This window comes from Hyperolius riggenbachi, chromosome 12, assembly GCF_040937935.1.
Source record: "Hyperolius riggenbachi isolate aHypRig1 chromosome 12, aHypRig1.pri, whole genome shotgun sequence".
NCBI lineage: Eukaryota > Metazoa > Chordata > Amphibia > Anura > Hyperoliidae > Hyperolius > Hyperolius riggenbachi.
Window position 1 is genome coordinate 16,616,619 of NC_090657.1, and position 24,988 is coordinate 16,641,606.

The window sequence follows — 24,988 nt, forward strand, 5'->3', positions numbered from 1 at the left end:
TACTGGCAATGAACCAATATATGATGCAAAGACCAGCAAAGTATCTATAACAAGAAACACGATCGGGGGCTAAAGCGACAGCAAGGCAGGCTTAAGCTGAAGCTATGAAAACCCAAGGAAACCCTGCAGGAAGCAGATCTTTATACTGAGGTCATCCAATGGGAGCAGACATGCAGATTCCCACACAGGTGAATGATAATCAGTCACAAGCTGACAGCAGGGAAAGACAGACAAAGCTATGCAACTTGCATGGAAATAGATCAGAACTGCCTGAGCTGCAGCACTACTACTTCCAGCAACAGCTGCTGCAGCAGCGATCATTACAGTTTTGGGGAAGAAATTGCCGCCCTATTCTGTTTGTGTTTTGGGGAGGAAATCGCTGCTCTGTTCTATTTGTGTTTTTGGGGAGAAAATTGCTGCCGTATTATGTGTGTGTTTTTGGGGGAGGAAAAATGTGTCCATTTAGTTCACAGTGCCCAGTTGCATTGCAGGATTCTGCATAAACTGTAATTCTGCAATTATGGTATTAGGAAGATATACTGTGCACAGGTGTAGGCTTGTATATCACGGAGTGCAGCTCACCATTACATGTAGTAGATCCAATAGCAAGAGAAAGGCAGTTGTGCACGTCCAGGTAAAACGTCACTTTTAATCCACACTTTTAGCATACATACATCAAAGCTTGTAAAACGATGGAGAGAGGTCCAGGCAGCGAAGGAACGTCTACAGCCGTTTTGCGCCGTTATAAGCTGTGGCACATCATCAGTATTTCTGCAATCATAACTCATGCATCATGTAACAAACCAGTGGCTTGTTGCATTACGCACAAACGTTATAATGACTGTGAAGTATGAACTACAATGGAGACTGGACATAGACTGTAAAGCAAAGCCTGCATGCAGCGAGTTAGAATAATATGATCTGATTACAACGCAGCTTTGTGAACAGGCCCATAGATTTGTATGGGCAGTGAGCAGACATACAGAATGATTCTGCAATGCAACTGATGCACTGTGAACAAGCTCTTAAGGTTACTTTGCATAACTGTGTTTTGAGAGGAAACTTGGGCCCACTGCCTTTGTGTTACACTACCACATTACATTTGTCTCCGCCCACATCTGGGTATGGCTACGCCCATTTCCTCCGGATCTTTCAGGATCCTAGCAATGTCCCTGCACCTGAGGGATCAAGTCCTGATATCTACCTGGCGATAGTCCTTGTATGTGTGTGCAAGACTTAAAGGACAACTGTAGCAAGAGTGATATGGAGGCTGCCATATTTACATAGTTACATAGGTATTTTGGTTGAAAAAAGACATACGTCCATCGAGTTCAACCAGTAATTTCCTGCTTATTTCCTGCTAAACAATGCCAGTTGCTTGGCAGCCCCGCTGATCTATTTGGCTGCAATTGTGTCTAAATAACACCAGAAACAAGCATGCAGCTAATCTTTTCCGGTCTGACAATCTCAGGAACACCTGATCTGCTGAATGCTTGTTAAGGGTCTATGGCTAAAATATTAGAGGCAGAGGATCAGCAGGGCAGCCAGGCAACTGGTATTGCTCAAAAGGAAATAAATATGGCAGCCTCCATATACCTCTTGCTACAGTGGTCCTCTAAGTTGATTAGGGATTGACAAGGTAACAATCGGTTTTATTTATTGTTCAGTTACGGTAAGTAAAAAAATAATCTTAAAATAGATTGCATGTTTTGATCAGAAACCTATAACATAACAAAGACAAGTATTTCCAGTCTTTTTCTCCTTTTTTTTTGGGGGGGGGGGGGGGGGGGAGGTCTTCCTGTACGTACACCTGATGCAATTTTGTAACTGTATTCCATTGGAGAACAAGTCGGATTATCTAACCTAAATGATAATATGGCCCCATTGTTTTCCATGGAGTCTTTTATCTATAGTCAGGGGTGCAGCTAAGGTTTTTGTGGCCCCAAGCGGACTGTAGTAAGTGGCCCTATCCTTCGCGCGCCGCGGCGAAAAATGGGTGTGGCTATTCCGCATAAGTGGGCATGGCCATGACATGTGGGCGGAGTAGGAGGGTGGATTGTGGCGGGGCTGTTTGCGGGGAATAATGGATGTGGGGGTGATTGAGGCGCGCGCGCATTGTATGGGCGGAGATTAACCGTAGCACAGCAAATATAGCCAACTATGACCATTAAATAATAAATGCAGCAACAGTTACCCCAGACACCAGAAAATAAAACCGCAATTTGTGCAACATTTCAACAGAAAACAAACGCAATTTGTGCAACATTTCAACAGAAAACAAACAGAATTTGGGCCACATTTCAGCAGAAATCAAACACAATTTGGGCCACATTTCAGCAGAAATCAAACGCAATTTGGGCCACATTTCAGCAGAAATCAAACGCAATTTGGGCCACATTTCAGCAGAAATCAAACGCAATTTGGGCCACATTTCAGCAGAAATCAAACGCAATTTGGGCCACATTTCAGCAGAAATCAAACGCAATTTGGGCAACATTTCAGCAGAAATCAAATGCAATTTGGGCACATTTTCAGCAGAAGTCAAACGCAATTTGGGCACATTTTCAGCAGAAATCAAACGCAATTTGGGCACATTTTCAGCACAAGTCAAACGCAATTAGGGCACATTTTCAGCAGAAATCAAACGCAATTTGGGCACATTTTCAGCAGAAATCAAACGCAATTAGGGCACATTTTCAGCAGAAATCAAATGCAATTAGGGCACATTTTCAGCAGAAATCAAACGCAATTAGGGCACATTTTCAGCAGAAATCAAATGCAATTAGGACACATTTTCAGCAGAAATCAAACGCAATTAGGGCACAGTTCAGCAGAAATCAAACGCAATTAGGGCACATTTTCAGCAGAATTCAAACACAATTAGGGCATGGTTCAGCAGAAATCAAACGCAATTAGGGCCACATTTTCAGCAGAAATCAAACGCAATTAGGGCACAGTTCAGCAGAAATCAAACGCAATTAGGGCACAGTTCAGCAGAAATCAAATGCAATTAGGGCACATTTTCAGCAGATAAACACAATTAGGGCTGCAAAAAGAAAAGAATTTACTCACCTGGCAGGCTGGCCTGGCACTGGCAGAAGTCTTCTCTCACTGTCTCCCGGCCGGCTCCTCAGGCGCGCAGTTCCCACGGACTCCGGAGCTCCCTCCCTCCTCCAATCTCCCGCGCTGATTGAATGCACTGCAGGGCTACGGGAAGATGGCCACCCGAAGCCCTGTACTGGAGACATAAATAGTCTCCAGAGCAGGGCTTCGGCGGCGGCCATCTTCCCGTAGCCCTGCTCTGCTCTGCCAGCCTCGCGGGGCTGCGGGAAAACAGTGACGTCATGCTGACGTCACGGAGCCGCCGAGGCCCCTAAGATCTTGAGGCCCCAAGCGGCCGCGTGGTCTGCTTTATGCCTCGCGGCGCGCCTGTCTATAGTGCAAGGCCGTTAAAGAACCACCATTTTTCAGTTACAAATCTAGCTGGTCCGACCAGCAATGAAATCTGACTCAATTCACTAACCTTAACTCCTGTCTTTAACACCTTTTCTGAGCTGTTTTACAGTTATCATCATGGTGATATAATTGTGATAACTGTAAAACAGCTCAGAAGAGTTATTAAAGACAGGAGTTAAGCTTAGTGAATTGAGGCCAATGTGTTTGTAATATTCATATTTTTCCAGAGGGAAAAAATACTTTCAGAATTCTATTTGTAGTACTAACTTTACTAAATAGCTAAAACAAACATAAAAGTATGGTTAAAAACATTGGCTGGAACTCTCATGTCTTTCTTATAAGTGTTATTAAAAACTTAAAACACAGCAAATAATATATTATAGCGATAAGATTTTATGTGATACTATTGTGATTGAGAATCTATTAACCCCCACAACTGCTACTATTTGTTTTCCAGGTCCTAACTGCAAACATTTCACCCTCTAACATCATGTCCTTGTTTGTTCCATAGAACCCTTTGGCAAGCCAAACATTAACATTAAGCCGTCAAACAATTTCACTGAAGGGAAAGTCATGGAGGTGACCTGCTCAGTGCGGACGTCCCACCTACTGCAAGAGAAAGTGGTCCTCTACTTACAAAAGGGAAACCAGCTTCTAAACAGTTCCACCTCTGAAACATTGACTTATTCTAAAATGGCAACCGTGGACGACATTGGCAACTACTCGTGTAAAGCTGAAGGGACTAAAGCCTCAAAAACCACCAGCACCATGGTCAGGGTGGATGGTACGTTTTCTTCACACGTCTATATTTATTTTGTATTACTTCATAGGTGCCGTGGTTTCGTTTGAAAGGTTTATTGAGGAATGGATGGCTTCTCTTTCTGTTCAAGTCAGAATAAAAACAAATCAATCTTCCAATATGACCCACACCAAAATAATCAAAATGCAGTAAAGTCTCAGTTGTCCGGCACTGATGGGGATTGGCTGATGCCCGATACGTGTGCTTTCTGGTTGCTGGAGACTCAATGTTGAAAATAGGCTTACAAAAGCCTAAGAGGTTCACCTTCACCACTGTGAGTACTGCCAGCAATCTGAATGGTTGAGACTCTACTGTACATCTGTTATAAATAAAGATGACAAAAATCTAAAACACTGACATTCACATGGCAGAGAATGTAATCCTTATATGTAGATATATGCCAGGGTAAAGAGCAACACTTGAGTAACAATCCTGGGTCAAGCTCTCTGGCATTAGAGTTGTCGCGAACCCGCGGATTTTGGTTCGCGAACTAGTGAATCAACGCGAACCGCAATAGACCTCAATGGGCAGGCGAACTTTCAAAACTACAAACACTAATTCTGGCCACAAAAGTGATGGAAAAGATGTTTCAAGGGGTCTAACACCTGGAGGGGGGCATGACGGACTGGGATACACTCCCAAAGTCCCGGGGAAAAATCTGGATTTGATGTACAGCAGGGTTATAATCCCTAAAGGTCAGAAATCACATTGCATTCCTAAATTGGAGGCCTAAAGTGCTTGAAAACATCTTGCGTGTGTAGACATGGATCAGGGAGTGTAAGTAGTGTACTGCTTCACACTGACAGACCAAACTCACTGTGTAACGCACTGCAAACAGATGGCCGAGCTGGACTGGTGCGCACATTGGCGAGAGTGCAGGTGATGGTGGCTTTCCAGCCCATATGGTCAGGCTGTGGTAGCTTAATGACAGAACAACAGTGAATGTCCAGCTGATCGAATTTTGTCTGTTCACAATGAAGCAACGACCTTAGGTGTGCCCCCCAACACACTTCTATAGCCGGTCATTGCATCAATGTGACACGCAAGCCCCTTCACCACAGCAAAGTAACGATCACGAAGCGGAATTAACACATGTACAGGCACCAGAAAAATAATTATAGCGGCCGCTGCTAGCAGTGGTCTTAAAAATTCAGGAATCAGTCTGGAGTCCTGGACCCTGTTGGTGGTGGCGGAGAAGGCAGTCAAGCGGTCTGCAGGCAGAGATGCTGTGTGGGGACCGGCGTAGTCTTGGGGCAGGCAGTCACACGGTGTGCAGGCAGAGTTGCTGTGTGTGGGGCCTGACCATGCTTTGTAGACCAGGCATCCATGGTCAGATGGACCCTTGACCCAACGCTGTGTGCCAGAGATGACACCACTTGCCTTTCAACATCACGGTACATTTTGGGTATCGCCTTTTTTGAGAAATAATTGCGGTCTAAGTCCATCTAAGATGGCGCCGGACTCGGACGCCACGGCCACAGGGCTCCGGTCTTCTTTACTCTTTTAGAGATGTAACCTCTCCTCCACTCACCTCTGAACTCCTCTCCATGCCGGGGAGAGATGCGGAGGACATGGACACGATGGTCTCGCTCTGCTGCAGCCACGCGCCGCGGTCTGCAGGTCGGCGAGGGAATCAGCTGTTTGGGGCCACGTGCAGTGCGCAGGCATGGAGAGGTGACTCGAACCTGTCGATCCTCTGCCGCTGCCTCCGCTGCCTCCAGACCACCAGCGCCGCCACCTGCGCTGATCCCACCACGGCACCGCAGCTTGTGTTCCGGGACGGCTCCCAGCAGAGAGGCCCCCATCCTTCACACGTTCCAGCCTGCAAAGAACACTATGCAGGCCTCCCCGCTAGCCCGGGGCGCCTGCTAGCTGCGGCCGACAGCTGATCAGCTGTTTGGGTACTCCCGCTGCTCGCTGCCTGACTCCTGCTGCTCGCTGCCCGACTCTTGAGCCAGCCCCTCTGCCACCGCACATCTCCATCCCTGCTGGCTGCTATATCGCCTTCGGACCATCGTTAGGAGGGACAGGATTCCACGTGGGGCAGCCACAACACTGCTGCCGGGGCAACCAGACGCCGCTCACGGAATGCAGCTGCTATCAGAGGACCCGGGGACTGGAGCCTGTTGATCCTCTGCCGCTGCCTCCACTGCCCTGCCCTGACACCATCTGAGGACCCGGAAGATGCCTGATCCGCCACTCCATGCGGGGCCACTACACCACCGCCACCCGGGGATGCCATCACAGTAACAAGCAGGCAGCTCCACCGCCCGGAGAGGTATGTGCACCAACACTCTCTCTGCTCCCTCACGACCACCGAGATTCAAGGCTGCTGTCGCCCCTGCACCACTGCTCTCCTGCTCCATACACTCCACTGAAAACAAGCCAGGCCCTGCTCCCCACCACCGAGCCTGCAGTCCTCAAACAGCACAGTGCAGCTCTGTAGTCCCCTCTGCTCTCATCCACCAGGCCACTCAGACCAGCCTACACAGCAGCCCTAGTTCCCCGTAAGCCCTGGAAGGCCCACCAGAACTGGCTCTGTGTTCTTTTTGTTCCCAGGAGCACCGGGCGCCTCTCGGCCTGCAACCACCATCAAATGGATTCTTCTGGTCCTGACCAACTCAGATTTGTTCAGCAAGCCAGGGCTTGCTTAAACGGTGCTCAGCACATGGTTTCGGACTGATTGTCGGACTGTACCCAGGGGTGTCAATCTGCAGCCCTGAAGGAACTCTCTGCCTCTCTCCTCGTGCTTTGGTTCTCTCTCTTTCAATACTCTCTTTAGCTATCCCTTCTCTCTCTCTCTTTTCTCTATCCACTCTTTTCCAGGCTTTCTCAGCTTTCTCTACTTTCGTGGACAATCGGTAGCACCTGTCTTGTTGGGAGCGTGTCGCTGTGTAGCGTCCAGTGCCGAAAATGGCAGCGCTCATATCAGCTCTCAGGCTGCTCCTCCAGTCCTACTCTTTTCTGTTCCTGCTATTGTGTATGCTTTGCTATGCTTGCATTACGTTATGCCGTAATATGCGTGTATGCCGTAATGCTCTCTGTCTTGTTTTTTTTTATTTTTGCGTTTAATTGTTTTTATTGTTTATATGTATGTACCATGCTTAACTGTATGCAATGCTGTACTCTGCTTAATTGTACGCACAAGCTGTAATGTTGTCCTATGTATGCTGCCCCATGTCTATGTATGTGCCATGCTTTAACTGTATGCTATTTCTTGTTTCTTCATCAACGACCCTGTATGCGCCAAAACCAATTCCGGGTACAATCCACCGTTGTACTTGGCGATAATAAATTCTGATTCTGATTCTGATTCTGATTCTTCCACTGCGGTGTGTGGCTTTGCTTTTGTGTGTGCCACTTTTCCTCATGTGGTCATCCCATTGCAGTTTTTGCTTTTTCATCATGTATCTTCTTAAGGTAGTTGTCCCTACGCGGGTCTTGGTCTTTCCACAGTTGCCTGGCAGCCCTGCTGATCGATTTGGTTGCAGTAATGTCTGAATAATACCAGGTACAAGCCATGCAGAAAATTTTGTCAGATCTGACAATAATTTCAGAAACACCTAATCTGTTGCATGCTTGTTCTGTGACTATGGCTACAAGTATTAGAGGCAAAAGATGATCAGGTTTGCCAGGTAACTGGTGTTGCTTAATTATGGCAGCCTCCATATCCCTCTTGCTTCAGTTGTCCTTTAACATGCCTTATCATACATCTGCCTCAAGAAGTAACCCCAGTTTCATCTTGAGAAGTAGGGGTACTTCTCAGGGCTGGTTGTAGACTTTTTGCTGCCTGAGGCAAACTTCTGGGTGTACAGCGGGTTGGGAAGTGGAGCTTGGAACCCAGAAGCACATAGACAACTCACCACAGGGGATAAAAGTAACCATTAGGTGGTTTATCTCTCCATCTTTCAGCAAATACCACCACTCTCGATCTTCCGCACTAAAATATAATATTTTAGGTGGAATTGTTAATTCAAATAACCTTATGTTGTCAAGAATAATGAACACACTTTAATTCATTTTCAGAGCTTTTTCCAAAACCTCGTCTTGAGCCCACCCAGAGGGACATCAATGAAGGGGAGAGTTTGTTTCTGAAATGTTATGTTCCTGGTTTACCCATCAAGGATTCAGATGTACTGAACTTTTACTTCAGAGTAAAGGGGCAAAGATATATGGCAACTGGGGGAAGGTTCTTCAGGGACGTTACAGAGCGTGACAGTGGGGAGTACACATGTGAAGTGACAATTTCCAACATCACTAAGACCAGTAATCCAGTTCCAGTGAGGGTTTACGGTGAGTAGAATGTTCTCCTAGTCTATGATGAAGTAAACATTAGTTGATCCATAAGGTAGGCCGTCAAGGATGTAGCCATCAAAGTTTTTTAGAAGGATGCCTTAACTGCTTGCCGACCGCGTCACGCCGATGGCGATCGGCGTAAAGTCCTGGGGCAGCAGTTTGCAGGAGATTGCGCGCAGGCTGCGCATACATCTCCTGTTCGAGGGGCGGAGCTCTGCCCCTCCTTCAGTCTCCGAGCGGCGATCGCCGTTCGGGAGATTGTTACATGGCGAAACACCGTCTAATTACATAGTACAGTGCTGTACTGGGGACAGCCGTGTGACACGTTTGTCCCCCTGGGGGACACAGAAGCGATCGGCGGTGATAGGCTGAAGCCTATCAAAGCCAATCGATGTGATAGGCTGGCGAGGGGAGGGAGGGAGGGGAAAATATTTTTAAAAAATGGGGTTTTTTATTTAAAAAATAATAATGAAAATATCTGTAAAAAAATAAACATGGGGGGAGCGGTCAGACGCCACCAACAGAGAGCTCTGTTGGTGGAGAGAAAAGGGGGGGGGGGAATCACTTGTGAGTTGTGCGCCATGCAGCTTGGCCTTAAAGGAAACCTGTACTGAAAAAAAGTTCCCCTGGGGGGTACTCACCTCAGTAGGGGGAAGCCTCTGGACCCTATCGAGGCTTCCCCATCCTCCTGTGTCCCACGGCAGTCTCGATGCAGCCCCCAGAACGCATAGCCGACAATTTGTCGCGATGTGCAATATTTATCTTTTCTGGTTCCAGCGGGGGCACTGTTGTGGCTCTTCCCAGGGAGATGGGCAAAAATAGCCGATCTCCGTCAGGTCCACTCTACTGCGCAGGCACAGGAGACTTGCGCCTGCACAGGAGAGTCCCGACGGAGATTGGCTATTTTCGCCTATCTCCGTGCAGAGAGCGGATACTGTGCCTGCGCTGGAGCCACGGAGGTAAATATTTACATCGCCGCCGCTCCGGGAGTATTTTTGCCACCGCTGTCGGACCGAGGAGGACGGGGGAAGCCTCAATAGGATCTGGAGGCTTCCCCCACCCGAGGTGAGTACCTACCAGGAGAGGCTTTTGCGTTACAGATTTTCTTTAAAGCTGCAGTGGCCTATTTTACATAAAATGGCCTGGTCACTAGGGGGGGTTTAACACTGCAGTCCTCAAGAGGTTAAAGGACAACTGATGTGAGAGGGATATGAAGGCTGCATTTTTTTTCTTTTTAAACAATACCAGTTGCCTGGCAATCCTGCTGATCTTTCATGCATCAGTAGTTTTTAAATCTCATACCTGAAGCAAGCATTTGGCAAATCCAGTGTCAAACATCTGATCTGTATGCTTGCTAAGGGTCTATAACTAAATGTATTATGGCAGCCTCCATAGCCCTCTCACTTCAGGTGCCCTGTGCATTGAACCCAAATCTAAATAATCAGGTCATTGGAGGGGGGCAATACTTTTGGGCCAAGTACCCACTACAGATCCCAATTGCTCAGCACTTTTTTGCTAGCGTTGTGTACAATGATTTCCAAAGTGATTTCAGGTCTTTTTTGTAGTACTTTTATTTTATTTCTAGCGATTGCGAATTTCGATTGCATTTTTTTTTGTGGTGGTTAAAGTAGTACCATCGCTGCAGAGTTGCTTTTATACATCAATTTTAACTTCCTAACGACTGCTCAACGCCAATTGGCGTGCGCAGCGCGGCAGCCTCAGGACCACTCCACACCAATTGGCGTGAAGTGCTAGGGGCGGAGATTGCAGGGGATCACGCACGCCGATGTGCATCCCCACTTGAATGACGGCGCTCCACTCCGACATCATAAGGACTGTTGGACGCCGTCTAATAACACTTTACAGTGCTGCGATCTAAGGTAGCACTGTACTGGAGACAGACGTGTGACGTGGCTGTCCCCCTGGATGGCAGAAACGTGATCCGCTGTCATAGACTGAAGCCTATGACAGCCGATCACGCTGATTGGCTGGCAGGAGGAGGGAGGGAGGGAGGGAGGTTTTAAAAAAAAAAAATTTATTGAAAAAAACAAATATTTTTTTTAAAAATAAATAAACATTGGGGGAGCAATCACAGCCCACCAACAGAAAGCTCTGTTGGTGGGCAGAAAAAGGAGGGGGGGGGGGACTCACTGGTGTGGTGAGTTGTACGGCCCTGCAGCAAGCCCTTAAAGCTGCAGTGGCCTATTTTGTAAAAAAATGGCCTGGTCACTAGGGGGGGTTTAAGACCGTGGTCCTCAAGAGGTTAAAGCGATTTTTCAGTATCTCTGTCATCTCTGGAGCGCAATTGCTCCAAAAATTCTGCAGGACCCGCTATTGTGAATTCGCTAATCGCAATCACTCCTGTGGGTTTGCCTCCATTGTCTTTCATTAGCATAATGCTTTTGGAATCACCAGAAATCACCAGCATCGTGGGTTCCTTTTCGCTTGTGTCACTTATCCTGATATTGTTTGCCGTTACCACCGCGCACCTGACTAACCACGACAGCCCGAAATCTTGTGGTATGCTGGACTGACCTGTTCGGCCACTAAATTGGTCGCATCTTTGATTGGGCATGCACTTGGCGGCACTGATTTGGATCCGATTCGATAATCATTATCGAATCGGATGGTAGATCGTCCGCAAAGTCACTAGATGTATAGGCACTTTTAGGGTTTCTATGAAATAAACAAATATTTGCTGTAGGCCACTGGATTTTCTGTGTTCATAATCGTCACAATGATGTCATTGTGTTTGTTTTATAAAGTCCATCTTGTGCTAACAATTGCACTATAGTTTGGCTAAGAGTTCAGAAAAGGGAAGGAAAAATGAAAGCACTAAAAGCACTGAAAGCACTGGATGCAAAAGTACAACAGGAAACATTTCCTTTATTTCCTTTCGCTTCTAACTTTTTAACTTTTCTGTTTAGCTCCAGTGTCCAAACCCATCCTCAAACACATTGTTAAAGGAAACAAGATGGTGGTTCTTGGGGACACCCTGACGTTGACCTGCATGTCCCTGGTTGGCACCCCTCCCATTCGCTATACCCTGTACCGAGGGAATGAGTATCTGGGGTCAGTGGAGATGAGAAGCAGGATGGAGGCCATTTTTACCGTTAATGCAACCAAGCCAGATGATTTGGGGCAGTACAGATGTCACTCTTCCAACCAGAACAAAAAGGTTGTCGACATGTACAGTGATTTTGTCAATGTCACCGTCATCAGTAAGTATTTTTTATAAAAAGGAGTCTGAACTTTTCTGTATATTTTCATTGAAAGCCAGATTATCAACTCGTCTTTAGTTTTGAATCTGTGATACCCCCTTTTCCCAAGTATCCCACTTCCTTGTTGATTCCTTTTTGGTTGGCAGGAGTAGCCAGCTCCACGCACTTCCCCCACCACCTGCATGAACAATTCAGATCCCCCAAAACTGCATAACCTTTCTAAACTGATATCACAATACTCAAAGCTAGGTATTGATAATTATGGGAGATTTAAATCTGATGGTAAACCCTGCGATAGACAGGATGTTACATACTAATGGGGATGGCCTGGAGCTTAAAGCGGTATAAAACCCTGACAAAATATTCAATAAAAACATGCTTTCCTACTTTTTATATGCCATACGGTTATCATATTTGCTTTTCTGCATAGGTATTATTATTCATTTAGAAATTGTATGTTCCCAAAGTGCACTTTTATTGGTCTGAGAGCTGACATCGGGCACAGAGATTACAGGGGCGGCATGTTTGTACCGTGTTTACACTATATAACTATATAGAGAGTTTAATGTGTGCATCAAACACCAAGTTAAACCTGACAAATCTGGCTTTGCAAATTTGTCCTAATTGGCTAATCACGAGACATCGCTCATGCCAATATGCATTTGGTTTCACGTGCCAAATTGTGCAGGGTCTAAAACCAATTCCGCAAAGCGGATGACCTGCAGGAATTAGTTAATGCTGCATTAGCACTATCCAGGAGCGCCACGGGGAGGCTCCCCAATGCCCCCTGAAAGTTTTACTGCAGCAACTTGAGATATTTACCGTATATCATTTTGGCTGAAAAATTTAGAAAATTCAATTTTTTTTTCATTTTTCAAGCATATAATTTATCTCTTTAAAACACAAGCAAATTCCACATTTACTATAATTAAGTGATCTCAAAAGAAAGCCTCATTTGTCTTGAAAAAAACCAAGACTAAATATGTTCGAGTAGACTAAAAATTGCCCAAGATCTATCGACTTAAGCAAAGGCATAGCAGAATTGTGAAAATCGGCTTGGTCCTGAATATTCTATAAAAGTAGAGAACATTTTTGGGGGGCAAGTTAAAATGCACCCTTTTCTAAACAAAAGTCTTCATAGTGGTTTGCGCTCTTCATAGCAAAGTGTTTAGCACTCTTGCCTTGCAGTGCTGGGTCCCAGGTTCCCATCCCAGCCAGGCCACTACCTACACGGAGTTTGTATGTTCTCCCTGTGTCTACGTGGGTTTCCTCCGGGCACTCTGGTTACCTCCCACATTCCCAAAGACATACAGATAAATTAATTGTCTTCCCTCTAAACTTGGCCCTAGATTACGATACATACAGTACTCAATACATAGACATATTGCCATGGTAGGGATTAGATTGTGAGCCCCTCTGAGGCACTGCGGAAGTCTGCGTAGTGCTGCGGAAGATGTTGGGGGCATATAAATACTAAATAATAAGAGTATACTGCTGTTCTGGTTCTATATAAACCTCAGAATGAAGAGCAATTCTAGCAATGTTGGGTATTCTCACATCTGTTTTTTTCCCTTTTCTGTCTCATTCAGCTCCCGTGGGGGATGTGGACCTTCTTGTCATCCCAAAAAATGGAGAGGTGGAGGAAGGGGCAGTGCTGGCTCTAGTTTGCAGGGCAAAAAGTGGTACTTTGCCCATCACCTTTTGGTTTTATGTCCAGAGAGTCTCAGACCTTCTGCTGCACAGCGTGAACAAGACTGACAACATGCACGCTGAACACCAGGTGACCTCGTTTGCCAAGGAAAAGGAGGGTCGTTACTTCTGTGTTGCCTCTAATATGGCCAACAAAAGTATGCAGAGTACATCCACGGAAGTAAAAGGTCTCATACTCAATATTTTATTCAACATTCATGGTTTGAATCCACTCTTTAGAGATGTTTCCATTATGAAGTCTGCTGAGCTAAATCTCGAGAACTGAAAGTGATACTGATTCAGAAGCTAGCAAAAACAAACAGATACTCCTCTATGGAGAGGAAAGGCTCTGAATCCTATAGAGCTTTCCCGGTCCTCTCTTGGTGTCCTCGGTCCAGTGCTATCACCCTGTTGCAACTGGTCGAATAAGCCTTTGGGAATCCTTGGAAGACATCAAAAGCGCTTATGTCCCCAAGTGTTTCCCAAGATGGGTGGCTTGTGCATGCGCAGTACAGAGTCACCTGTCTTCTGAAGCACTCAGGGACTCGAGTTCTGCCAAAGCCTTTGGAGGGCTCCCAGATGTGGCAAATTTGGATGCAGGACAGCGGGGGAATGAGGACACTAAGGGCTTGATTCACAAAAGCGTGCAAAGTGTTAGCACACCAGTGAAAAGCCACTTTCCACGTGCTAACATGCTTTGCACGTGCTAACATGCACGTAAAGTTTCACGTGCAAAGTACCATGAACTACACTCACTTCACGTGATAATGATAGTTAGCACGGGAAGTCACATTGATTATTACTGTATATACTTCATTATGCGGTGCGCGTAAGACTTTGCGTGCACCGCTTTACAGTACCGCTTATGTTAATGTAACCACCATTCATAATTACATTAACTTACTCTTTTCTGTGCGGGTGAAGCGTCATTGATTTCAAGGCTTTGCACGTGCAAATTAGGGTGCTAAGTAGTTTGCACGTGCTAACTACTTAGCACCCTAGTTTGCACGTGCAAAGCTTTTAGGCATGATAACTGAGTTATCACGCTTTTGTGAATCAAGCCCAAAGAGAGGACAAGGAAGGCTTTATGAGATCCAGAGCCTTCCCACTCCATAGGCGAGTGTCTGACTTTTTTTCTTAGCGGACTTCAGACTTGCTTTAAGAGTTGGCATCCCTTGTTCTCTGCTCCATTCATATCCACATTGAAAAGTTCCCACTCTTGCTATTATAATGTAAGAATTAAGAATTGGGCAGTGGAAGCCTCTCAGAACAGCTGTGACTTGAGGAGTCAGGAATGCAGAGATCTCGCCAGCGGTGGCCATCACATGTATGAGAACTCCGCTAAATCAGGAAGTGATCACAGCTAACCAGAGCCTTGTAAATCTATCAGCTGGTCATGGTAATAACCTGCTCTCATGAGTTTTCATACACACAACAAGTACCATTATTCACCATCAGAGGCCTCACGGAAGAAACTGGTGGTTCAATATGTATATCTCAACGTTTGTTTTTTTTAAATATATACCTTTACATAGAAAAGCACTTACACGCCTCTAATAAGGCTTCTTCTCTGGTCCTTTTATGTTTCCCCATTGCACCGCTGTCCTGTGCTTGTAGAGCATCTTCAATGCCATCTGCACCCTCACCGGTCACAAGAAATGTATGTGGGTTCTGCCAATCAAAATCACCTCCCACACTATTCCATAGTCCTTGTTATTGGAAGCAGGCATGAGGGACTGGGACTAGCCCTGGGGTGTAACTAGGGTGGAGCAGCCCCTGCGACTGCAAGGGGGGCAGAGTTGTGGGAGGGGGGAGGGGCCCGCCCAGCTACGAACCTTCCCTTTCTCTGTTACTCCAGATCAGGTGTTTTTGTGGCTACACGTTATGGGTGTGCAGATCCTGATGGCCCCACTGGTTGTATGACCCTTGTATGATAGACCCCCATGTTGTGAGGATCGCCAAGGGGAGGCAAGGGAAGCGGGGCTATAAGCCATTAGGGGAGCCCCATCACAGTTTTGCTTGGGTGCCCCATGATTTGTTGTTACGCCCCTGGACCAGCCAAAGACTTGCTAAGCAGGTCAGTATATGCTTTTATGCCTATTTGCCCACAGGTTTAAGGGGCACTTTTGGCGAAATTATATTATTCCATTATCCTCACCATCAGTTATTTAATACGGACAGCATAAATGTCACCATAGAGCTTGTGTTAAAAAAACATACGTCTGAAGACCAATTCTACTCTCCTACACAGCTGAGCTGCGTCACTAAATCAGGTGTTCCTGATAAACCTGTGACGGGCTGGGCTATTTCCCTGCTCTCTGCTAACTGCTAGCAGCCTTGTGTCTCACTCTGCCCACAGCTGATTTATAACGTGGCTCACACATTCCAGAGCTCTGCTATTGCTTTTCACATGTAGCTATAATGTAACAAGCTAAGTAAGTCAGTAACAGCCTGTTTATGTATTTATGTATTTACTTAGCTAGTTACATGTGGAAAACACATTATAAATCAGCTGTAGCAGAGTGTCTGCTAGCAGTTAGCAGAGAGTAGGGAACAGCCCAGCCCGTCGCTTCTTATCAGAAACAGCTGATTTAAAGATGCAGCTCAGCTGTGTAGGAGAGTAGAATTGGTCTTAGGAGCTTTTTTTTCAACACAAGCTCTATGGTGAGATTTATGCTGTCCATATTAAATAACTGATCGTGGGGATAATGGAACAGCATAATTCTCCATCCATCCTATACAATAAGATGCAAGTGTCCCTGCATCATCATCTGAATGGGTGTGTGCCCCTGGCTTTTTTGTACTGAGCATGTGCGCAGCCAGGGCAGTTAGGACACAGGGCCGGATCTGACAGTTTGCTATGTGTGTGTAATGATCGCTGCTGCAGCAGGTGTTGCTGGAAGTAGTAGTGCTGCAGCTCAGGCAGTTCTGATCTCTTTCCATGCAAGCTGCATAGCTTTGTCTGCCTTTCCCTGCTGTCAGCTTGTGACTGATTATCATTCACCTGTGTGGGAATCTGCATGTCTGCTCCCATTGGATGACCTCAGTATAAAGATCTGCTTCCTGCAGGACTCCTGTCTTGCTGTCGCTTCAGCCCCCGATCGTGTTTCTTGTTCTAAATGATACTTTGCTGGTTTTGCATCATATATTGGTTCATTGCCCATATATATGCATACCAGCACGTTTATTATTTTCCTTGTATTCGTGTTACGTTGATACATCAGTGTCGCTGATGTATACGTACACGAACTGTTTATATCCTGTGTGCAGTTAGTCAGCCTTCCAGCACGTTTTGGTAATTTGCGCGTATCGTGAGCACCCGTGCTGAGCTAGTATCCTGCTCCTGGTCCTGTTCGTGGATTGCGTTCATCTCTGCGAGGAGATAACGAATCCTTCTGAATCCTGTCCTGTTACCGTTTGTGGATTGCGTTCATCTCTGCGAAGAGATAACAAATCCTTCTGAATCCTGTTCTGTTACCGTTTGTGGATTGCGTTCATCTCTGCGAAGAGATAACGAATCCTTCTGAATCCTGTTCTGTTACCGTTTGTGGATTGCGTTCATCTCTGCGAAGAGATAGCGAATCCTTCTGAGTCCTGTTCCCTGTATTACTCCAGTCTTAGTCAGTGTTCCTGCTTATGTCATATATCGGTTCATTGCCGATATATACATATGTTAGTCAGACGTTACAAATAGTTTCATTGATAGCTGTAATTGTAATACGCTAGGAAAACATACTTATTGTATATTTGTCTGTGTTACGTTCATCTATCTTGATCCTGCTATTTCCTGACTATCCTGTCCTGTCTTTGTGAGGCACGCCATCGCTGCAATCGCATTGGCTGCCTCATTCCAGTCTGTCTTGTTTTGGACGCTTGCTGTCGCTAAGTAGCCGCTAGCTAGCAAGCGTTCATTCTGTCTACCTGTCCTGATCTCCTCAGTTCTGGTTTATGCGCTCAGCGCTACTTTGCGCTGAGACGTTATAACGAAAGCATTGTTTGTGGCTGTCAGATCTGCACCGGCTCTGTGCGCCACAATCTCCTATTGGAGTCAGTCCTCCCCTCCACTATACTAGGGATAGCCTGTTTCCTTGTGCTAGTGTGTGTACCTCCTCCACGCCAGCTCATGCGTTGCATGCTGACTGTGGAGAATACACCACCAAGCCTTACATTATGAAAACCCCATTACCAATCCCCATTGTGGGGGGGATTCCCAGAAAGTATGACACTGTTAATTATGGTTCCTGTTCCTTTAAGAAATTTGAAGAACTTAACTCTGAAACAGAAAATGAGTTTTTCTCTGAATGTGCCAGGTTCCTGGCCAATCCCGATCTCCAAGCGACTCCTGTTTCAACCTGGGCACTCCAACTAAGTTATATTTTGTTTAAAGGGGAATTATTCCAGTGGGCATTTGATGTTCTCAATCATTCCGATTTGAAAGAGAGACCGCTGGAATTTCTAGCGTTTGTGATCCATAACTGGTTGCGCATAGATCCATTGCCTTTTCCTCTTAATGAACTCCTGGCAGCAGGCCAATCAGCTTCTCCTTCAATTGCTTGCAAAAATTTTCAGCAAGCAGAAAGTGTTACTGATAATTTTCCTGCAGCCTTGAATAAATCACCAAAAACAGCAGGGTCTAAGGCAAAACGCAAACGTTCTAAGAAACGTGTCCGATCTGCAGAGTCGTTTTCCTTAGCGACTGAGACCTATAATGAGATTCTGCCATTAACAGATAATGAAATGCAATTGTCTTTCAGGGGAGTTAAATGGACTTATGAAACTACTAATGAACTTTCCTCCCTGGCTAGGGAAAATAAAGATTTTTGTTTAAAAGAATTATCTGAGTATGATTATGAGCAGATATTACAGAGTATTGAACAAATCAACTTATTTGTGAAGCAAGGAAAGTTTGCATACACTACAGTTCAGCACTTGCTACAGGTATTGGAGATTCTTAGGAATAGGGCCTGGTGCACACCAGAGGAGTTTTTCTGAGCGTTTTGAGTTTTTAAATCTGCTGCTAATGTTATCCTATGTGTCTGTGCACACTGGAGCAACGAGGTTTTGTAAAAGGCCCCATAGCATTACATTGGGAAGAGCTTTTGAAACCTCTAAAAGCTCTTCCCAATGTAATGCTATGGGTTTTTTTTACAAAACCTCATTGCTCCAGTGTGCACAGACACATAGGATAACATTAGCAGCAGATTTAAAAACTCAAAACGCTCAGAAAAACTCCTCTGGTGTGCACCAGGCCTAAGGAATCTGCCAATCACCTGCTAATTAACCCAATATATGTCCCTGCTACAATCATGTCTGCAAACCATGATCTGCCTGTTAAGTATGCTTGGAATCCTCCATTTGAGAAAGGAGAGATGGAAGCTCTGGTCAATGAATGGAAGAATGATTCAAGTTCATTTTGTCAATTTTACAGTGCAAAAAGCGAATTAGTATTGAATGCATGCATTAAGTCTGCCTATAACCTAATAAAAACTGGTGTGTGTGGGTATGACTTTGTGGCTCCATTGATTGATGTGTGGGAACTGATTTTGGATGATTTTTATGTGACTCCAAATTCGCAAATTTGGCGTTCTGACCCGCCTGCTTCAGCACCTTTGGCTGATTCAGCAGGTGATTCGGAGCTCTTTTTGTGTGAAATTGAAGTTCCTGCAATTCCACCCTGTACCATGGATAACTCAGTGTTACTTACCAGTAAAACAGAAGCCACTGATACATTCTTAACCTTGCCCTGCGCAAATTTCTCAGCAGAGAATCCAGAGGTCCTGCTGACTTCCGAGTCCAGCCTAGCCAGTACTCATGACTCTTTGTTCAGTGAAACAGACACCAGAAAAATCTTGCCTGCCTCTGCAAACACTTCTGCAGAAATTACCTGTGTTAATAAAGTTCAACTCCTGTCTGATCCAGCAGATGCCAATAGATGCACTACATCAGTTTCCGAGTCCCAGCAATTCTGTCTAGAAACCTCAGAACCCCAGCATCTGAATTTTCCAATTTTACAAATGAATGATGATTCAGATGCGCAAACATTGTGTCTTGATCTTCCTGTTTCTACACCTCGCTCTAGTTTCGTGAATAGCTCAGAGCATCTGCTATGTGAACCTGAAATCGCAGAATTATTACCTTGTTCAGAAAATGTTCCGGTAAATTTGCCCTGTACCATGAATTGTGCAGTAGATCTCTCCAATGAAACTCAGGTCACAGAATCATTATGCTGTCCAGCAGGTGCTTCCATGGTTTTGCCCTGCAATATGGACTGTTCAGTGATCCTGTCCAGTGAAGCTGTGGTCGCAGAGTCTTATGCTTCACCCAGTACTTTGGATACTTCAAACCCTCTAGCAGAGGAGTCTGAGGCACTGCTTACCTCAGTTGGTGTTGCAGTAATATTCACTTGTCTAGCAGCTGTTTTGGAATTACAGTCTGCTCTAATAAAACTTGATGAATTTCTGCCCAGCAAAGCAGAAGCCATTGAAATATTGTCCTCGTCAGCAAGTGTGTTAGATACCTTGCCCTGTACACAGTCTGATTTAACCAATGTTGTTGAGTCCCTCTCCAGTGTTGTAACAGCCGAGGAACTCCAACCCTGTCCTCTGAATGTTTCAGAAGTCTTGCCCTGTAACATGGATAATTCTGATTCTCTGGTCAAAGTAATAGAAATCTCAGAATTTCAGTCCGGTCTGATGAGTGTTCCTGAAACCCAGCCCTGTATCCTGAAAGATTCTGGTTCTCTGGCCGCTATGGCAGAGGTTCCAGAGTCCCCTTCCTGTCCAGGGAATTCCTCAGTTTTGCCTAGTCCAGTGGGGGCTGCTGCAATACTGACTTGTTCTGCAGCGCCTCATGAGCTCCAATCCAGTGTATCAGATGAGTCTCTGTCCAGTCCAGAGGTAGTTGTGGAGTCCCTATCTGGTTCAGTGCATACATCAGAAGATTTGTCCTGTCTTGTTAGTGCCCCTGAATCTGATTTGTTACTGACTTTGCTGGAATCAGCGACATCTAAGTCTGATCCTGCATTCTCGTGTAAAAGTCCAGTAGTTGCGAAGTCTAGTCATGATGATTTTTTTTTGGCCAGTCCTGGTTTTGGTCCTGTCTTGGCTGACCCTGAGGCTCACAGTTCCTTGACATGCCCAGAGGTTTCTCTTGTGCCAGTGTGCCCAGATGTTCTTTGTGTGCCAGAATGCCCAAGTGTGTCTAAGGTGTTAGCGTGCTCTGATGCTTCCTTAGTGGGAACATGTTCTGATGTTACCAGTCTGCCTGCATGCCCAGAGATGGTTCTGGTTCCTGAAAGCCCTGATCTTGATGTTTGTCCTTGTGGCCCTGACTCGGGAATTGCCCTAGGTTCCATAGGGGTTCTTGATAGTTCTCCATGTGAGCCTCAGGGGCATTCTGACCTATGGGGATCTCTTTGGAGCTTCAAGGTGTTCTGGGAGGTCTCTGAGAAAACTTGTCCTGGTGCCTTGGACTGGTTCAACAGTGGGTTTTGTGTTGGTAAAGACAGTCCCGGTGGGCATTGCAAAGGCTTTGGCATTTTTGAACGGTTCCTGGAAGGCGGTGGGTATCGCTCAGGGAGTTTCGGAGGGCTTTCTTCTGGAAATCATGGTTCTGATGGGTGTCACACTGGGGCTTGTAGTACTGATGGGCATGGTTCTGTAGGTTCTGGTTCTGATGGGTCCAGTCTTGTGGGGACTGATTCTGGAATTCGGTCTTGCCGGGCTGTCCCGGTCATCATGAATTATCAGTCAGACTGTTTTGTTGGGAATTTCAGTTTTGAAAAGCGTCTGGAATCCGCTTTTAAGGGCGGGGGTACTGTAATGATCGCTGCTGCAGCAGGTGTTGCTGGAAGTAGTAGTGCTGCAGCTCAGGCAGTTCTGATCTCTTTCCATGCAAGCTGCATAGCTTTGTCTGCCTTTCCCTGCTGTCAGCTTGTGACTGATTATCATTCACCTGTGTGGGAATCTGCATGTCTGCTCCCATTGGATGACCTCAGTATAAAGATCTGCTTCCTGCAGGACTCCTGTCTTGCTGTCGCTTCAGCCCCCGATCGTGTTTCTTGTTCTAAATGATACTTTGCTGGTTTTGCATCATATATTGGTTCATTGCCCATATATATGCATACCAGCACGTTTATTATTTTCCTTGTATTCGTGTTACGTTGATACATCAGTGTCGCTGATGTATACGTACACAAACTGTTTATATCCTGTGTGCAGTTAGTCAGCCTTCCAGCACGTTTTGGTAGTTTTCGCGTATCGTGAGCACCCGTGCTGAGCTAGTATCCTGCTCCTGGTCCTGTTCGTGGATTGCGTTCATCTCTGCGAGGAGATAACGAATCCTTCTGAATCCTGTCCTGTTACCGTTTGTGGATTGCGTTCATCTCTGCAAAGAGATAACGAATCCTTCTGAATCCTGTTCTGTTACCGTTTGTGGATTGCGTTCATCTCTGCGAAGAGATAACGAATCCTTCTGAATCCTGTTCTGTTACCGTTTGTGGATTGCGTTCATCTCTGCGAAGAGATAGCGAATCCTTCTGAGTCCTGTTCCCTGTATTACTCCAGTCTTAGTCAGTGTTCCTGCTTATGTCATATATCGGTTCATTGCCGATATATACATATGTTAGTCAGACGTTACAAATAGTTTCATTGATAGCTGTAATTGTAATACGCTAGGAAAACATACTTATTGTATATTTGTCTGTGTTACGTTCATCTATCTTGATCCTGCTATTTCCTGACTATCCTGTCCTGTCTTTGTGAGGCACGCCATCGCTGCAATCGCATTGGCTGCCTCATTCCAGTCTGTCTTGTTTTGGACGCTTGCTGTCGCTAAGTAGCCGCTAGCTAGCAAGCGTTCATTCTGTCTACCTGTCCTGATCTCCTCAGTTCTGGTTTATGCGCTCAGCGCTACTTTGCGCTGAGACGTTATAACGAAAGCATTGTTTGTGGTTGTCAGATCTGCACCAGCTCTGTGCGCCACAATCTCCTATTGGAGTCAGTCCTCCCCTCCACTATACTAGGGATAGCCTGTTTCCTTGTGCTAGTGTGTGTACCTCCTCCACGCCAGCTCATGCGTTGCATGCTGACTGTGGAGAATACACCACCAAGCCTTACAGTGTGGTTCACAGAGGTTCTCATTGCATTGTGGGAAATAACAGCTTTTTCCAAGTGCCAAGCAAGCAGCTCCCTGAGTGCATATACTTCAGACAGTGGTGGGTAACGAGCAAGTGGGACGCGTATGTGCGCGCATTGCGGGGGGTAGCGGCTGTGACCTAGCGCCCATTTTTTAACGGGCGGGCCTTTTTACTAGTTGAAATACAAGTTCTTAGTAGAGCAATTGTTTCTGATTTGATGTAACGCACTGGTGTGTTTTTTTTTTTTCAGCTGTTTTGGCTACCTGGAAGAAGGGTGTCATTGGTGTTTTCATCTGTCTTATTATTGTGGCAGCTATTGGGATCATCGTTTACTTATATATGGACAAGAAGAAGAAAGGTGACCTCATTTTCTCTAATAAGAAAAGTTATTCATTCAATGGTGGAAGTATTTGTCACCTGCCTGAAGCATCATGTATATTTTGCTGAGGATAACTGACAGATAACTAAAACCTCTTATGTGATTAATCAATAAGGCAATACAATGGGTAGAACCAAATGCTTAATTGCAGTCAGTTTTCTCCCTCAGAGAGTTTCATCCAGCAGGTTTCAGCTTCACTTTTGTGCAGGGCCGATTAAAGTAACAATGGGGCCCTAGGGCAAGATTAGCCTGGGGGCCCCCCAACAGACACCACCCTGACCAAAAAGCGTCATCAGAGGCCCTTTGTTGCAGCCAAATTTCCCTCCTGGGCCCCTGAGCTAGCTGCTGACCCTCCCCCAATCATCCCCCAACTTAACAGACTCTGCAGTGTCCCTGGGGAGCTACAGTTTAGATGGTGAGGGACAATTTGGGGGCCCCTACAGGCTCTGGGGCCCTGGGGCAACTGCCTATTTTTTCCTATGGTAGCTCCGGCCCTGCCTTTGTGGGAGGGTAGTAGACACAAACTACTATGGAGAAATCTCACCACTGTGTGACGAGAGGAGACAGAAACTACTTCTGGGAAATCTTACAACTGTGGGAGATGGGAGGAGACACAAACTCCTGCAGGGAAATCTCACCACTATGGGAGGGAGGAGACACAAACTACTGCAGGGAAATCTCACCACTGTGGGAGGGGAGGAGACACAAACTGCTGCAGGGAAATCTCACCATTGTGGGAGGGGAGGAGACACAAACTGCTGCAGGGAAATCTCACCAATGTAGGAGGGGAGGAGACACAAACTACTGCAGGGAAATCTCACCACGGTGGGAGGGGAGGAGACACAACAAATTACTGCAGGGAAATCTCCTCACTATGGGAGGGGAGGAGACACAAACTGCTGCAGGGAAATCCCACCACTGTGGGAGGAAGGAGATGCAATCTACTGCAGGGAAGTGCCACCATTGTGGGGGGCTAGGAGACACAAACTGCTGCAGGGAAATCTCAATAGCGGTGAAGGGGCAGAGACACAAACTACTGCAGGGTAATCTTCACCACTGTGGGAGTAGGGAAGACCCAATCTCCTGCAGGGAAAATCTCGCCAGTGAGGGAGGGAAGGAGACAAAAACTGCTGCAGAGATTCTCACCACTGTGGGAGGGGCAGAGACACAAGCTACTACAATCTGGTTTTGGTGGGGCTGTGATACACTATTAGAGGAACATAATATTTTTTTATGAACACTGTTTTTCATTTTCATGGAGCCCCATTTCATGGAGTTGAACATTTCATCTACTATTTCAGTCTTACATGGTCAGCATTCACAAATGGTTATCTACACTTCTTTTTTGGAGTTGCACTATATACTGTCATATTTAGAGACTGATTACAAATGCGGTCATATTTAGTTGTTTAACCATAACATTTTTTTGTTTTTAACATTTTCCAGGGAAAATGATTTCTACAGATTCATCAAGGTGCGTCCTAAAAATATCACACTTATGAATGATCTGTATTTAGACCAGCTTTACAAATCTGGTCCCAGTGTCAGCCATCTTTCTATTTAAAATTACTGTTTACTTTCTAGGACTGAAAAATCATCTGATTCCCATAAGAAACCTGTTGTGGATTTGCGATCTGAGAATGAATATATTGGTAAGCTGTCTAAACACTCCCCTCATTTCCCCCTCCGGTGTTATCTGGAGTCTAGTTATCATCCATAGCAGTTTGGGATCCACAGCAACCAGCCTTCATCCGAGTCACTAAGAAGGCTCTCATTTATCTAAATCATGAGGTATTCCCCCCAAAATATAATTATGATTAACCACTTCTCTACCACAGGGTTTTTCACCTAAAAACCACAGCAATTTTCACATTTAAGGGAGGCAAGGGTTAATGGGCTTAATGGGGGTATCATTTATTAAAAAAAAAAACTCACTGGTGCTGATCAGTCACTAATGCTGTGTTAGTTATCTGAGATCCTCTCACGAGTGATCTCAGTAACTGTAACAGCAT

At 45.7% G+C, this 24,988-nt stretch overlaps 1 protein-coding gene across 1 annotated transcript in view; it reads left to right on the forward strand.

Annotated features, from left to right (window-relative positions):
- The window catches only part of PECAM1 (platelet and endothelial cell adhesion molecule 1), a 121,345-nt gene that overhangs the window by 50,011 nt on the left and 46,346 nt on the right, over positions 1 to 24,988 (forward strand). The window contains exons 5-11 of the mRNA XM_068263830.1: positions 3,968 to 4,240; positions 8,282 to 8,548; positions 11,479 to 11,772; positions 13,362 to 13,649; positions 22,848 to 22,955; positions 24,423 to 24,450; positions 24,561 to 24,628. Coding sequence (XP_068119931.1) covers positions 3,968 to 4,240; positions 8,282 to 8,548; positions 11,479 to 11,772; positions 13,362 to 13,649; positions 22,848 to 22,955; positions 24,423 to 24,450; positions 24,561 to 24,628 — 1,326 coding nt within the window. The remainder of the gene's footprint in view (positions 1 to 3,967; positions 4,241 to 8,281; positions 8,549 to 11,478; positions 11,773 to 13,361; positions 13,650 to 22,847; positions 22,956 to 24,422; positions 24,451 to 24,560; positions 24,629 to 24,988) is intronic.